We start from the raw sequence: 15,713 nt of genomic DNA on the forward strand, positions 1-15,713 counted from the left end.
TATTATCAAAACAATGAAATTTTAAATACTGAATGAAGATGTAATGAACTGTTCTTGTTTGGACAAGAATATTATTCCAATTATTATTTTCATACATAATGTAAAAAATAGGTAAATGACAGCATGATTTAATATTGATTTTTGACTTGTTTTATTAAATTAAAGTGAGTACATTCTGATGATGGTTATGTAGGCAATATTGTTTTGGTGAGAAATATACATTTAATGAAATACTGTGCATTTTTTTTTTTTATTATTGTAACATGTTATTTTATTAATGTATTATAAGAAATCAGTTATTATGGAAAAGTATATTATGAGTATTAAGAACGGAATAAAGAAATAGAAAAAAATAGAAAATTTTATTATCATCCTCGCTTATACATTGAAATGGGTATTCAGAGATTACTAGATCTTTATCGGAATAGCTACCACTCAAGATTAAATTAATAAACAAAATGGTCCAAATTAATTAAGACCAGAGACCAGAGGTCATTCAGGTACATAGTGAAGGAAAAAATATATTTTGCATTGTCAATTTTATTTACTTTTTAATGTTAATAAAAATAATAACAAAATTCAAATTGATTGAAAACAAAAGTAAAAAACTTGTTTGGAATTATGTATAACCATACAGCAAACTAAAATATTGTCATCCATATTTTGCACTATCAACGTTATTAGAAGAATGAACCATAAGCTGTAATGCAACATACAATTGGTTAGTATAGGGAGTATGGACAATGTGAAGTGTCCGTCTTGTGTCAGAGAGGATAGATTCATTTTAAATCACAGTTATTACAATAAACAAGATATACTGTTAAGGAACATAAAACTAACTCAACAAAGGGATCTCTGAGATCCAAGATGGCCACCACATTACCTCTGTCAAGCCATTGTACCTACCTGTCTTGGCTTCTCCAATTAGAACTGACTTATAGAAATACTTTGTTTTTATTTAAGGGGGACCACCATTAATAGTATCAACTTCATAGGCATTGTCATTTTTGAGGAACAGTGATCAATAAATCAGGTAGTAACTGGTTACAGACATATATAACATTGTTTTATTGTATATATTTGCAACTTATTACAATACAAATGTAATAAATATTATTAAGCTATCACTATATTTTTTATTGATTATTTTCACGCTGATGAGGGATTGGTGGAGAGCATGTGGATGAAGGAGATAAATGTTATTCTGAGGAGAAGATGGTCGGGGGTGCGATCAGCATAAAATACATAAAAACTTATTTATTTGTGCTGACGCTTCCTCCTGAATTTCAGACCTTCATTAGGGCTTAAAAAACAAAAAAAAGAGATAACAACCATTACTCAGAGAAACATAAAATAAAAAAAAGGAAAGTAATAAACAAAGAAATTTGAGAATTTATATAACAATGAATTAAGTAGAAAGTAGTTGATTAATAACAATAGAAGTTGATTGAAAACAGAAGAAGATGAACTACAATATTATAGAAATAAGAATTAAATAAAATAAATTATGACAAATTAAAAAAACAGAAAGTGTTGAAGAAATACATATAACCAAAGGTGCAGTAGAAAATGTAAATGATGAGTAATGGAATAAACATTATAAGATATGTAAGTAGTGTCTAAAATAATTAAAAACAATTTAAATCAACATAATGAAATGTATGAAAGAAAACAAAATATATGATACAATGGGAAAGAAAGAAGAAATGTTTCATTGAAAGAAAAAAATATGTTACAACGAAAGAAAAATGGTAATATAGATGAGTATATAAAAAAAAATTAATAAGAAGGAACAAGGGAGAAGAACTATGGAGAACGGGAAACAGAGAGAAAGAAGGATTAGAAACAAGTTTATTATTTTCCATTATTTTTTATGTTTCTCTGAGTGATGGTAGTTATCTCTTTATCGTGAATTTTAAGGCCTGAAATTCAGGTTGAAACATCTGTCCAAATAAATAAGTTTTTGTTTATTTGTGTATTTTTTGCTGACCATCTTCTCCTCATATTAATCTATGGCCAACTGTATCTAACCTCATTGAATGTTATTATCTTTTAATCAACTAAAAAAGCTTATAAATCTATAATTTAAGAGAGATTTGTTTAAAAAAATAGTTTCATGTAAATCTGGGAGGCTGCAGATTCGGGAAAATGGACCAATAGGTTGATACTTAATGCTAGTTTGTGGTATAGTTGCCGACATGGTGAGGTAGATTTTTATGTCACCTAACTGTTGACTGAGCATGGATGCTTTAGGGCCTACCAGTACTGTTTTAGAATGCCCTGTATGCACTGCAATCAAGGAAAGTATGGAGGATGTATTCTGTGTTTATATGTACTTCGGAGAGGAAAGAAGTGAACTCAAGAATTTGTGGGGAAGGAAAATCACTCCAGATAACTTGGTGAGCTATATGCAACACTCAGACCAACATTGGGCAGCAGTAAAGAAATTGCCACAGTTATCCTTAAGAGGTGAAGGGCAGGAGAAGAGATGACTAGCATGAAAACAAGAAGAATCAAAAGACTGATAAATGTCCCATGTAGAGAGGATAAGCATGAGTTGGCACTCAGCCATTTCTCTCGACAAAGTAATGTCTAATGGCAGTCCCATAGAAAGGAGTGTGTAGGGAGGTGATTTTAGTGGGTAAAAATCCAACAAAAAAAAACATACACATAGTTCATACTGTAGTTAAAATAAAAAATATATATTTATATACTTAAAATATAAAAAGTATTAGTACATGTATATATAATTTTAACTATATTTTATATTAAACTATATAAATATTTTTTTTATTTGTTGATTAATTTATATCTGCTTTGTTTTCATTTTTCATTGTTATATACATTTATGTATGTAATAATATTTTATTCTCCAATTTTAATCAACTCAAAAAGCTTATAAACCTATAATTTAAGGCAGATTTATTTCACCAAAAAGTTTCTGGAAAATAGACGACAAAATATAACTTTTGAGGTGAAGAATATTTAAATAGGGATCAGTTAATCTTAGCTAGAAATGATCTAATTTAGTAAATTTGTGAGATGAAAACTCTTTCAGAGGTTTTTATTCTTTTTAAATTTTATATTAATTTATTTAATAAATAAATAAATATTTTTTATTGATTTGTTCTTGTGCTTCTCAAATAATTCTAAATTCCCTGAAATGGATTTGATTAAGAGTATTTGTAAATCTTAAGAGTACTTGTAAATCAACTTAGTGTAAATATTTACATTTTATTTTATTTATGACCTTCATCTTAATACTTAGAGAATCATTAGGTCCATAAAGTGTACAATATAGCTCCAACAAAATATTTGGAATCTTCATGAAATGATGGATGAAACATTTAAAAAATAATTTAAATAAATTTTGTTATCAATTGAATATGTATTTATAAAATATCATTTAATTTGTTAGGGTTATGAGTTTGAGGCTCATCTGGGGGACATTTTTAAAGTATAAATTCATTAATATTTTATTGAATTTATATACATTCATACAATTATTTTCAGACTAATAATTGTTAAATTGTTTAAATAATAAAGTGATTTAAGTTTTGGATTACATATTAGTAAAGTTAGTAAGCTCTCTTTAAGTTAAAATATGCAGGATAAATCAGATATATAAAATTAATAAAATCATTAAACAATGTGTGTTTATAAAGGTTTTACATTTTTATATAAAATTTAAAAACATAGAACCTTTGTGAGCATATAATCCTCAATGTTTTTATTAGTTTTTTATATCTGATTTATCCAGCATATTTTAACTTAGAGAGAGCTTGCTAACTTTACTAATATATAATCCTTAACTTAAATAAATGTATTAGTTAAACATTTTAGTTATTATTAATCCGACTAAATTGTATGAAAATACATCATATAAATTACATTAAAATATTAATAAATTTACAAAAAATATATGCCCCAGGTGAGGCTCGAACTCACAACCCCGGCATAGCTCAAATGTACTGTCCTATAAGTACCGTGCGCTAACCAATTGCGCCACTGGGGCATCCAACAAAAATCATGAATCTTAATAACATAAATGCAAAAAAAAATTAGCTTAGTGAATTAAGCTGAAATAAATTTATTTCATTTGGAAAAATATTTACTAACTTGTTAATAAGCTTTTAATAATTTATGATTGTTTTGAACAATTTTTTTTAACTTCAATGGCTTCTTATTGCACCTCTTTGGCATCAGCTGGTTACTGTTTACTATGGCCATGGACATGTCATAGTCTGGCTGCGGTAAACCACCATTTCAAATGATTCAAGTAATTATTTGTATTTTTCTTGACTTTTAATTCTCACCCTTTTTGTTAATGTTCTTCACACCATTCTATATTGTTGCTTGGTTCTAATCATGACATTATATGACCGCGGGAAGGTTAATTCTCATTTATGATTCTGTTGTATTTTTTAAATTTATTTATTTTTTGAGTTTGAGACAAAAATACAAATGGGTCTAGAATCACACTGTGCTCCATTTCATGAGCAATATTATTTCATGTCAACATTGATTAAAAATGATATATATTTTTTTAAATAACTTCAAAATTAATGACAATGAGTTGGTTTGACGCATCGGGCTTTGCTAATTTAGCAAAGTCCGCATTAAAAGAAGCACAAAAGACAATTGATAAAGCTTTGGACATCACTGAAGAAGATGCTAGTAAAGCACATAATGGTGAGTTTTTTTGTTTGTTTTTTTTGTTTTATGATTTATTGTATTTGTTTCTGAAAGCTAGTATGATTTAATAACTATTGAAGTGCTGATTGGGGATGATCTAATACAATAACTTTTTAATTCATAATTTATTTCTATTTGTGATCATTTGTCAAACTAATTGAATTAACTGCAGTATGGTATGGTGACTGTTACATGTCATTGTTTGTTATCCATGCATCATGACCTTGTCCCTTGAGCTTTATGAATCCTTAGCAATAAATATTTCTATTGTTTTTAGAGAATGCCATTCAATTATTTTTATGAGTTTCATAAGTGATCAATTTAAAATCAACAATTTTATATTGCTTTTAATATCTCTTATTGGAATATTTAATTAACTCATGCACTGGAGTACTCGTTATTAGTATCGCACTTAAGTATTAGTTTTTAAAATAAAATTTCAGATATTGTTCAATTTCATTGTGTGAATTTTCACAAGTTCTCCACTAATTTTGTGAATTAGATTGTTGTTTAAATTGTTTTCTATATGTAATCGATCTTTATCGGTTTCGATAGGCAGTATGGAGGGTTATTAATTAAATTTAAGTTTATTATTATATTTTTAGGTAAGTTTTATCATTTACATGTTCCCCAACTTTTGACATCATTAAATAATACTGGAATGCTGTTTATATATTTATTAGTTTTTTGGTTGGCTTCGCAGATCTTTTAGATCTTTAAGTCAGCCTTCTCAACCTGAACTTATGTTGGGCTCCTGGTTTCCAGTTTTCTACTAGCAGTTCTGCAGCATCTTTGTTGATTCTATCTATTTACAGGTTTTTTCCTTCCTATGTAGTCTCTTGGCAACTACTGCGGTATTCATGGCCTTGTCCAGCCTGTTGACTGCTGACGAGTTGGTCAGGATGTCTACTAAAAGTTATTATATGTTTATTTTTATTTGTGATATTTGCTGAGGTACAATGAAATTCTTATATATATTTTAAGTTAAATAAAACTGTAATTACTTGTAGCAATAATCCTTGATAAGAAAGCAGACTGTGAGTATAGGCAGTTAGCACTGTTGCCTACATAGGCAGTTAACTTGGTGGTTAAGGAGTCCTGATGGATTGTTTTGTTATACATGCCCTATCATATCTTCCTATCATAAGATGTTGATCAACTAGTTTCTGCAAACAGTTCTCTCTTAGTCTCCTCCATTTGTCAAGGCTTTGATTGCAGATCGCTCCAGTTATTATGCAGAGGACTTTCATTTTAAATCTTTCAATTCTTCTTTGTAAAATGGTGGTTAGAGTCAAGGTCTAGCTGTGATATGTCGGAACTGGCTTTATAATAGCATTATACACTCCTAAGATAAAATTTTTCAGGATTTCTGTACCCTTAATAGTACAAATATGTTATTGGATATTTATTATAGTATCACTATATACATCAGTACATACCTTCACCAATCTCATGAACTTCCAAAGGATATCCAGCTCAGTCATGATCTTCCAGAAAGTTTCTCACCACGTTATTATAGTTTGTTTTGAAATCAACAAATAATGAGTGCACATCTCTGGTCTACTTCCCATCATTTTCTGAGTACCTTTATTTAGAATGAAGATGATCTATCATGCTCCTTCATCTACTGATTCTTGCTTGGTTGTCACCTACCACATGATAATATGGATATATCTGGTACAGCAAGATAACAGTCAATGACATGTTACCCACCAGGAGTGCTATGCCTCAGTAATTACTACATCATACCTGGACTTCTTTGGATATCTACAGATTTAATTTGATAAAACCTTTGATATAATCCTCTGGTGATCTTTCCTCTTCCTATATTTCTTGGTTCATTTATTAAAGCTTGGCTCTTATAAGTTTACCTCTGTTTTTTTAATAGCTCTGTTAATAGGTTATTCATCCTGGACCTTTCACCTTTTAAATCTATCAATTGAAATTTCCAAAACCAGAATACACGTTTTTCCAACTTCTTGTGGGTTATGGTTCTCAGATGGCGCATTTGTTATTTGTATGTGTGTTTACTTGATTTGGAAGGTGTTACTAATATTTTTCCAGATACTTAGTATCTTTTATTTTGCTTCTGTCAGTTTGCCAAATTATCCTCACATATATGTATTGCTCTCTTTTATACTACTCTTTTTTTCCTAGTGTCAGCCTGAAATTCATACTTATTTCCAGCCTACCATTTATTTTCAGTAGCTTAGCGTATCTATGAGGAATTCTATTTTTGCTGTTCTAAACATTTTATTTGTCTCTGACCTAATGGCTCTGTATTTGTTCAGCATTGCTTGATCAGTTTTGGTTTGGCAGAGGACTTTTACATTCTAAGGGCTTATATTTAGATGATGAATATGATTTCTTACAATAATTTTAATGTTTTTGAGACATGAAAGAAGAAATGAAATAAAACTGGAAATTAATTGCCATAGAATCGCTACTCCACCTTTGTTTTCTTACTTTTAAAACATTTACTTATAATGAGTGTTAGTTGATGTATGATGATGTTACAATCTCTCAAGGAGATGATAACATCAAAACGAATAGGAGGGAATCTGGCCTTCCTTACCCGCCCTGTTAGCCCATATCTAGTGCCTTTTTTTATCTGACCTTAAAAACATTTACAAATAGCGAGTAAAGAAGTTTTGAAAAAATTACGTATATTGAGATTCATTGTAAAATTAGCTAAAAATAGGAATCAGTATAACCTCTTAACCTCTATCAAAAACACATGGATAGGTTTGTTTTAAAACTCTTTATTTGAAAAAAATTATTTGTTGGATTGTGTTTCAGTATCTTCAACAAGGAATCCAGACATCAATACTGACAGTTTTTTCTCAGCCTGGGACCTACAAAGTTCACCTGCTTCTTTAGTCAAAAAAGCCACAAAAATGACAAATAGCGCAAGTGCTTGGGGATCATTCACTGGATCATTTTTTGAAAATCAAGGAAAAGCTGGAGGTATGCTTTATTAAATTGTTTAGTATGATTTAATTGTATTAATAACATTTGGGTATGAAAAAAAATTTATATTTGCTTGTATTATTATCAAGCTTGTTACTTTGAGCTGATTTTATTTCATGGTTTATGAAATCTTAGTAGAACTCCTTTGATCCACAATTCTCTTCATTTATTCTTTTATTTTTTAATTGAGTATTAATATTCTTAATTTATGCTAGGGAATATTAGCACCAATGGTTATAACATTGAAGGAAAGAATCCCTGATATTTTTATGTTTTTTGTAAATTCTTTTATGATTTCAAATGTGATTACAGGCAGTTCCCATGATTTGTTATTCTGTTTTAAGTTGTTTTAAAGTTATTTTGTTATCTTTTTAACTTAAAACCATTTTATCTCAAAAGTAAACTCAGAGTTATATCACTTTAAAAAAAATTGAATTCTAAGTTTATTAAATACTAGAATAAAATTGTTATCTGGTAGTGTTTAACAGAAATGACATCCATTTACATTTGAATAAAAAATAAAGTCATAAAATTATGTGAACGGAGTTCATCAAAAACTGAAATTGGGAAAAATTTAGTTTTATTGAGAAGTATAGTTCTCATAATATTAAAGAAAAAAGGGAAACGGCTAAATGAAATAAATGAATTTGAGAATTTGTATATGCATATGACTTGGAGGGAAGGACCTAATGTAAATATGAGCACCACTTGTACCATAAATTTCTAATCTCTGGAAATCATATTAATTTTCTTAATATTCTATTTAAAAATTAGAGAGGTTAAAAATATAACTCCTGGCTATTGAGTATTGCTATAACTGTATGGTATTTAACTTTGGTTAGTTCCATATTTATATTGTTTGTGAAATTTTTTCAATTAGTGTTCAGATTAAAATATCAAGTTCCAATTCCAGAAGATTTATTAATATCACCAAATAAATGCCTAATTCTCCTTCAATGGCTATATTAATGTCAGTTCAATGGCCATCAAATAAGTGAAACTGAAATTGTGAAAAAAAATTTAAAACATTGTAAATAAACTTCTGGTCAGTGTGTATATTTTTATAGCATATTTATTTTTCAAAGCTATCAGTACGATGTATAAATACTGTTTCAAATTAAACTAATAGCTAATTTATAAAGACCAAAAAGTATTGTGATAAACAAATTTGTAGTCAGTTCTGTTTTTACATTGTTTTTTTAAGAGGAATTCAACTCATTTATTCCTATGAAGAATCTATTGCACTCACACAAAATATACTTTCTTGAATAAACATTGATAGTTATGATTATATTATATTTTCTATGAAAGAACAGCTTTTCAGTCTAACAAACTATATGGTGTTTTTACTTTTTTAATTTTTTTAAATTGAAATAATTTTCCTAAAGAAGCTTAAGACTCAATACTAAAACTCCTGAAGGAACCTTCCTGCATATTACCTCTACAAAATCTCCTTGAAATACAAAAATTCATATTATTATCACTTATTCCTTAGCCTACCTCTCATTCTCCTCTATCATGTTGAGAATTTTTTATCCTTGTTATAGCTTGTTCATTTGATTCATCCATTTCACCATATTTATTTTTTTCATTTACCTTCATCTCAGCCAATTTTCACTTTTCTTAATCTGCTGATATTACAATTATGAGGATAAATTTTTTTTTTAATTGTTATTATCTTCTTATCGATTCATTATTTTAAGTTACTAAAGCCATATGTTCTTGTTAACTACTATTACTTGTTCATTATTATTATTAAGATAAAAAATGTTTGTAGGGAGTAGTGATGATTCTAAAGATAGCCTATCTAAAGAATTGGTTTCAAATCAACCAAAGAAATCGCTTTCCCTCGATCTTGGAGTGCTTGCGAAACCTAACTTGGCAGATTCATCTGAAAAAGTGGAAACCCCTTCAAATCTCCAATCTACTCCAGAAGAATCGAATGAACCCGATGGTGAACAGATTAGACAAGAAATTAAGAACTTTCCTCCAGTAGAAGTCATCATGAGGAAGAGAGAACCAAGGAACACCGCAAACCGCCTTTCAGTTATATCTTCAGAGAGTGACAGAAGGTACCTATATTTCACTTTAAGCTATTTGAAGTATTTTTATTACTCAGAATTTCTTATTATAATTAATTATTTTAGATAGTAAAATGTATTGATATTTTGTTTTGTTTAGATCAACAGATAGTTGTGATATTCTGGGCTCTACACCTGATTCAGATCCGAATACCATGTCGACATCTAGTTCTGTTGCTAAGTTGAGACAAAGTGGTTCATTTGAGTCTGTGGAAGTACTTACTTCTCCGAGTTCTGTTGATGTTCTTGGTTCTCACTCATCAGAACAAAAGTAATTTCCAATTTTTATTTTATTATTGTGTTGATTATGTTGCTAATATACCAAAAATATTTTTAAAAATAGTTGTAGACATAACCTGTACAGTCTATTTCTAAGTAAATATAGATTGTTTTAAAAAGACGAAAATGTGGAATAGTTCCTGCAATATCGATTATTTAAATCATTACTTTCAACCTCTATTTGTTTTTTTAGTTTTAGTTTATTAGATTTAATATTGTTTACGATTCAGAATGTATTGATGAATAAACATTTGTTAAAGGAGTTCTGATTCTGTGTCACCAATTGAAGGTGATGGTGTGGAAGTTATACCAGAAGATGAAGATTCAGTTAGTGTTGAAGACTCGTACACATCTGCATCCGAAGCTACTCTGACAGTTACACTCCTTGACCCAACCATGCTCAAGTCCACTTCTTCTCTCGATACTTCCTTCACAGAGGCCATGTCCCCTAGAGATGTAAATGATGTTTAGTTCATCTTGATTTATATTTTAATTTTAGTAAAGTTTTTATTTGACTCCTTTTCCTTTAACTAATTAAAATATGCATAACATCTGTTATCTTGTATTACAGAATCAAAATCGTACTTTAGGTGTTATTACACATATGACATCAGCACCTGTGGACGGCGAAGCGGAGAAGAAGGAACCGATTATAACCCAGCCCTCACGATTAGTTGACAAGAAGGAAGTTCATTCAAAATCTGTCGAATATGGAACTTCTCTCCAAGCAAGGATGGATTACCAAGAAGTGGTTACACAAGCCCCTAGGTACTTTATAATTTTTAAAATTAATGTATTGTTTTTTTATTTTAAGGCCCTTATGATCAATTTAGGTTGGGACTGAAAGGTGTTTGTGGTCAAAAGACATTTTCCACTGATTGTATTTTCAGAATCTTCGATATCCATTTTGTTACAAAAGTATCATCACTTATTTTAATTCATGTTTACTTCCTTATTCCTAATTACTTATGTATGAAGTATATAGTATGAGGAATTATTGTGATCATATTTTAAGTACAGGTTTTTTTATTTATTTATTTTTTTTATTAAACTAACTAATAAGTTGATCATGTAAATGGAAATGATATAAAGTGATATAAAAGTTTTACTGCTGCCTAGATCTGTAATCAAACAAGTATAACATAATTATTTTGAGTTCTAATCTAATCCTGCTTTCTAATCCATGGGTTTTAAATAATGTTTTCATTTTTTATTTCAAACTATACAAAGTGCTTATAAATGACCTCAAAGGTGGAATTGTATGGAAAAATAAAAAGTTTTCTCGAAGAAATTTTCATTTATTTATCTCTTTGGTTATAGTATGTTACTACTCATGCCTTATTTATAGTGTTGATAAAATGAAAAATGACCTTAGGCAGTTTATTGTGGGATCTGAAGGCAAGCCGGAGGTTGGGATAGAGGAACGCAAGTATATATAGATGATATCAGAAAGAAAGGGGATGTGATGTAGCAATCTTTATAAGGGGGTGGTGAGTGGCTATAGAGAAATCAGTGAAGAGGGAGTACGATTTTTATTAATTGTAAATAAGTTTGTCTATGATTTCGGGAGGGAAGTTATTGCTTAAAAGGATCTGTTTTATGCTGCGTGAGTTGGTATCATGGAAGTGGGAATCGTAGAGAGAAAAACAGCGATGAATAAGGTTTTTGGCAACATTGAGTTTATGATGGTAAGGATGTTGGGAGTAATAGTTTAGAAGTCTGCTAAAGATTGAAATGAATGAGCTATAAATTTTATATCACAAACTAGAAATGAAGAAAGAACTTTAAAATATGATTGATATAAAGGAGATAAAAGATCATTGTTTCAACAATAATTAACAACTTGAATGGTGAAATATTACATTAAGTAATCCTGAGAATATTATCTAATACATGTCATAAGTTTTTTTATTGATTAATTACTCTAATTATTGGTTTGGTAGGCTGAGCGTAGGAAGGATTTCAGAATCAACAAGCAGTGAAACAGATGGTGTTGTGCTAGAGACCAGTTCTTGTGAAGAGGGTACCCTGATGGGCAGTAGTGGTGAAGAGAATACCTTGAGGCTGGAAGGAGTGGGTGTGAGTAGCATGCTTGCAGAGGCTATGACAGAGGTCAGGGAGCAATCGCCAATTAGTTCTGAAAGGTAAGCTTCACATCATGTTCATTATCAATTTATTGTGTATGAGATGAGGTTTTTGTGGACGAGGGGGGGTCATATTTAAATGCTATTTACATTTATATTCCATTTAATGCTGTTCTATTTTTTATTTGTAGGTCAGATCTAGTGAAGATTGGTTCGAGCGAACATACCTCTGGTGATGAACTGGAAACTACAACTTCTTCAGATATTGAAGTAATATCTAGGTACGGTGTTGAACATAAGCTATCTTCATTAATATCTACCGCTTCTTCAGATATAGAAGTATTATCTAGGTATGGTCTTGAACATAAGCTGTCTTCATTATGTAGAAAACCTCTTTTTGTAAATATGAAACCTTTTGATATTGATAACCTACTGAATTACCTAGTGCTTTTTTTTTTCTAAATTCTTATTTTCAGATTAAAATAAACAATTCATTATTGAAGTTATTTATCATTTAGCAATAATTTAAATTACCCATTCTTTCATATTAATTTATTAAATTTTGTTTGTTAATTAAATAAATAATCTGAAATAAGTATTTTTCATCATGTACTGGATATTTTCAACTTTTGTTGATTTTCTATAGTATGTAGTATGTAAGAGTTGTAGGAAGTAATGTTAGATATTTCAACGAATTATAAAACTTAAGAGATACAGAAAATGATCACTGGTAATGAGAATGAATGGTGCAACTAGATGGGGTGGGATTATTGGTAATTTTTTACTATATCCAAGGTAATTAATCCATTACACTCAATTAAGTTTATTAGAGTTACATATTGCACCCAATTCCATTTTAAATATAAACTATGAAAGAATTTGATAATTGGCTTAAAGAGATAAGAGGAAAATGTCCTTTTTAGTTTTTAAAACACATTTCTGTAAATAAGTATTGTAATATAGACATGCATATGATATCATTGGAAAGCCAAAGATTTTGGAAATAATAATATTAATATCCAAAGTTGTAGAAGATAATGTGGAATGACAAAACCACATAAATAAAAGATCTGTAGTAACACAAGTTCTAACTGGCTGGCAAATCTGTTTTGCAACTTGATAATGTTTGTTTGTCAACATAGTTATTTAATAATTAATAACTTTTTTAATTTCACTTAACCTATATATGAGCCTTTCAGTTTATAGGATGATTAAATCCATGAAATCGTTGTTGGTATTTTCAATATTATTCTGTAACAATTTACCATTTAATAAATGGTTAAGAGCAGATTGTACATTTTAGTAAACTGTTTTATTTTTGAATTTTTCACCATACTTTAGGAAAAGAAAAGTATTAGAATTTTGCAATGAGAAATATTATTTAATGTACTTTTCTGGTGGAAGATTGGAGTTAGTCAATTTTTAAAATGAAAGGGTTATTGGGAAAATTAGTACTAGAAAGTATTGCCACAGCGGATAACGTAGAAATATCTGTTCTGAAACAAGTGAGGAATTTTTTTAACTTTTTAACTTAAGTGGCATGGTAAGTGTAAGTTGTGTGTGATGTGATGTCCCAGATTTTTTTTCCTTAGTCAAAAATGATAGTTGTGTCTGGGCATGAATTTTTGTTTACAAAGTTTTCATCTTTTATAAACACCTTAGATATTTAATCAAAACTGATATCTGTCTTTATTTAATTGATATTAAAATGTTTCGACCATTAGGGTTGTTAACTCTGAATTTAAAAATTAATAGAAGTTAATTAATTAAAGGAAAAAAACAATTATTTGGGGTTTATCCACTTATACACACAGCAAATTCATTAATGGTATGTATTACCCTAGATATTTATAGTTTTTAAACTGAGGACATCTATATGGTTCTTATACTGACAGGCATGACGGGCTCCCACCTCTGTCGTTCACAAGTCCCATTAGACTCCACAGGGGGCACCACGTGGAGGTGACAGTAGGCGTTGGCAGGAATAGGGAGAACTGGGAATCCTCAGACAGAGAGTAGGATACTTTGGCCTGATTCATCTGCGAAGAGTGGGGGAGACACCCGCACCCATCTCCCTCTCTAGTCCTCCTGTTACTCTACCCATTTGCCTCCCTCGATGTTGAGTTTAGTATATAGTCAGGCTCAGAAAAAAATTCTCTATCGATTGGTATTAAGGATTTAAGGTTTGGTATTAAGTTGTATATTAAGATAATATCTTGGTTAAAACTGTATTGAATGGATAAGTTTTTATACATAATTTTAGAACTTAATTTTTCTTCTCCTGAAAAATCAAGAATATAGAGTTAAATTCTTTTTACTTCTCAGTATAGAATTAGTAAGGCTTAGGTGTGTAATGTATTTTAAGCATCTGCCAGGAAAAGGCAGCCAAGTATTTGGTATAATATGAGAAAAGGCTTGATTGATTACCTGATGAAGAAAAGGAATAATTTAGAGGGTATGTTGGGTTAGATACAATTTTGGTATAATATTTAAGGGTATGTATTTTTCTTTTAATGGATTTGAGATGCTTCTGTGTGGAAACTATTTGACAGGCTGAATAGATACTAGAGTGTTCTAGTATTTATTCTCACTGTAGAACTTTGAATGGGTCTAGCATTTCCAGCATTCTTTTCATGCTGATCTATACGCCACACACCCATAGAGAACGAGGATGGTGTCCTGTCTTCCTTAGGAGCTCTTTTTAAGCATTTTGATGACGCTTAAAAGGGTAGAGCTTTTACATGTTATTAAAAGGTTCATACTAGAGGTATAGGTTAATAGTTTTGTGCACTGGGTCCAAGTAAGAGAGCTATTGAACCTAAATACTTAATATATGTATATATAGTTGACTGTAAAACTTAAATATAAGATGGTCAGGGTTGCACAGTTTATAACTATTTGTTCTTTTTTTTGACCACAACCCTGAGCATCTTCTTATATTCAAATACTTAATAGTTCGAGAAAACCTTAAACTTTGTTTCTTTAAATTATTACCAGCATTTAATATTATAATAATAATATTTTGTTATTCCAATACTCCCAGCATTATTTTTTTTTTTAAACAGCATAGAGTGTTTTTGACATGGATGTACTAAACTCATCATCTTCAAACTAATCAACATTACTTTGAGTTAATTCGTTCAGAAATTTTATAAAACTGATAAATCTTTTCTTTCAAGGTATAAAATTTTGTCTGTATATAGGACTGTTTCTTCGCTTAACAAATATAGTGTGACCGGGTGATGGGGATGATAGTGATATACTTGTCCAGTTAGGATAAAGCCCTAGAGTTTTATAGGTGGCTGGATGATGCTTACTGCCCCACTGATAATTATGTACAACAGGATGGGGTTTTGGATTCTGCCCTGAGGAACACTGTCTTCCCTGACAAGAATTTTGGGAAAAGATGTTTTTTGACATGACTTTGAAGGATCAGTCATGTAAGAAATGTCTGATAAAAATCCAAATGACCTTGAATTCTGATTTCTTTGAGTTTATTTTATGTAGTTTTGGCTTTAGTAGAGTTAAAAGCATTTTCAATATCTAAGAAAACTGAGTATATACTATTTGTTTTTAAAAGCATGTAATATCTATAAGGATTCCA

General features: G+C 29.8%; 1 protein-coding gene and 1 non-coding gene across 2 annotated transcripts in view; one reads left to right on the forward strand and one right to left on the reverse strand.

Annotated features, from left to right (window-relative positions):
* Nucleotides 1-3,923: 3,923 nt before the first annotated feature.
* On the reverse strand, nucleotides 3,924-4,015 carry TRNAI-UAU (transfer RNA isoleucine (anticodon UAU)). The gene is given in 2 exon segments: nucleotides 3,924-3,959; nucleotides 3,978-4,015. It is a non-coding gene; the product is annotated as a tRNA-Ile (tRNA).
* A 190-nt stretch (nucleotides 4,016-4,205) lies between these two features.
* LOC106677706 (TATA element modulatory factor) overlaps nucleotides 4,206-15,713 on the forward strand; it is a gene marked incomplete in the record, with an annotated part of 37,181 nt that continues 25,673 nt past the window's right edge. Inside the window, 8 exon segments of the mRNA XM_067049453.1 lie at nucleotides 4,206-4,692; nucleotides 7,495-7,662; nucleotides 9,443-9,737; nucleotides 9,847-10,017; nucleotides 10,286-10,481; nucleotides 10,597-10,793; nucleotides 11,969-12,169; nucleotides 12,301-12,459. Of these exon segments, the coding sequence (XP_066905554.1) occupies nucleotides 4,566-4,692; nucleotides 7,495-7,662; nucleotides 9,443-9,737; nucleotides 9,847-10,017; nucleotides 10,286-10,481; nucleotides 10,597-10,793; nucleotides 11,969-12,169; nucleotides 12,301-12,459 (1,514 nt within the window).

This window comes from Halyomorpha halys, unplaced genomic scaffold (genome assembly GCF_000696795.3).
Source record: "Halyomorpha halys isolate HHAL.00 unplaced genomic scaffold, Hhal_1.1 Scaffold106.1, whole genome shotgun sequence".
In the NCBI taxonomy this organism is placed as follows: domain Eukaryota; kingdom Metazoa; phylum Arthropoda; class Insecta; order Hemiptera; family Pentatomidae; genus Halyomorpha; species Halyomorpha halys.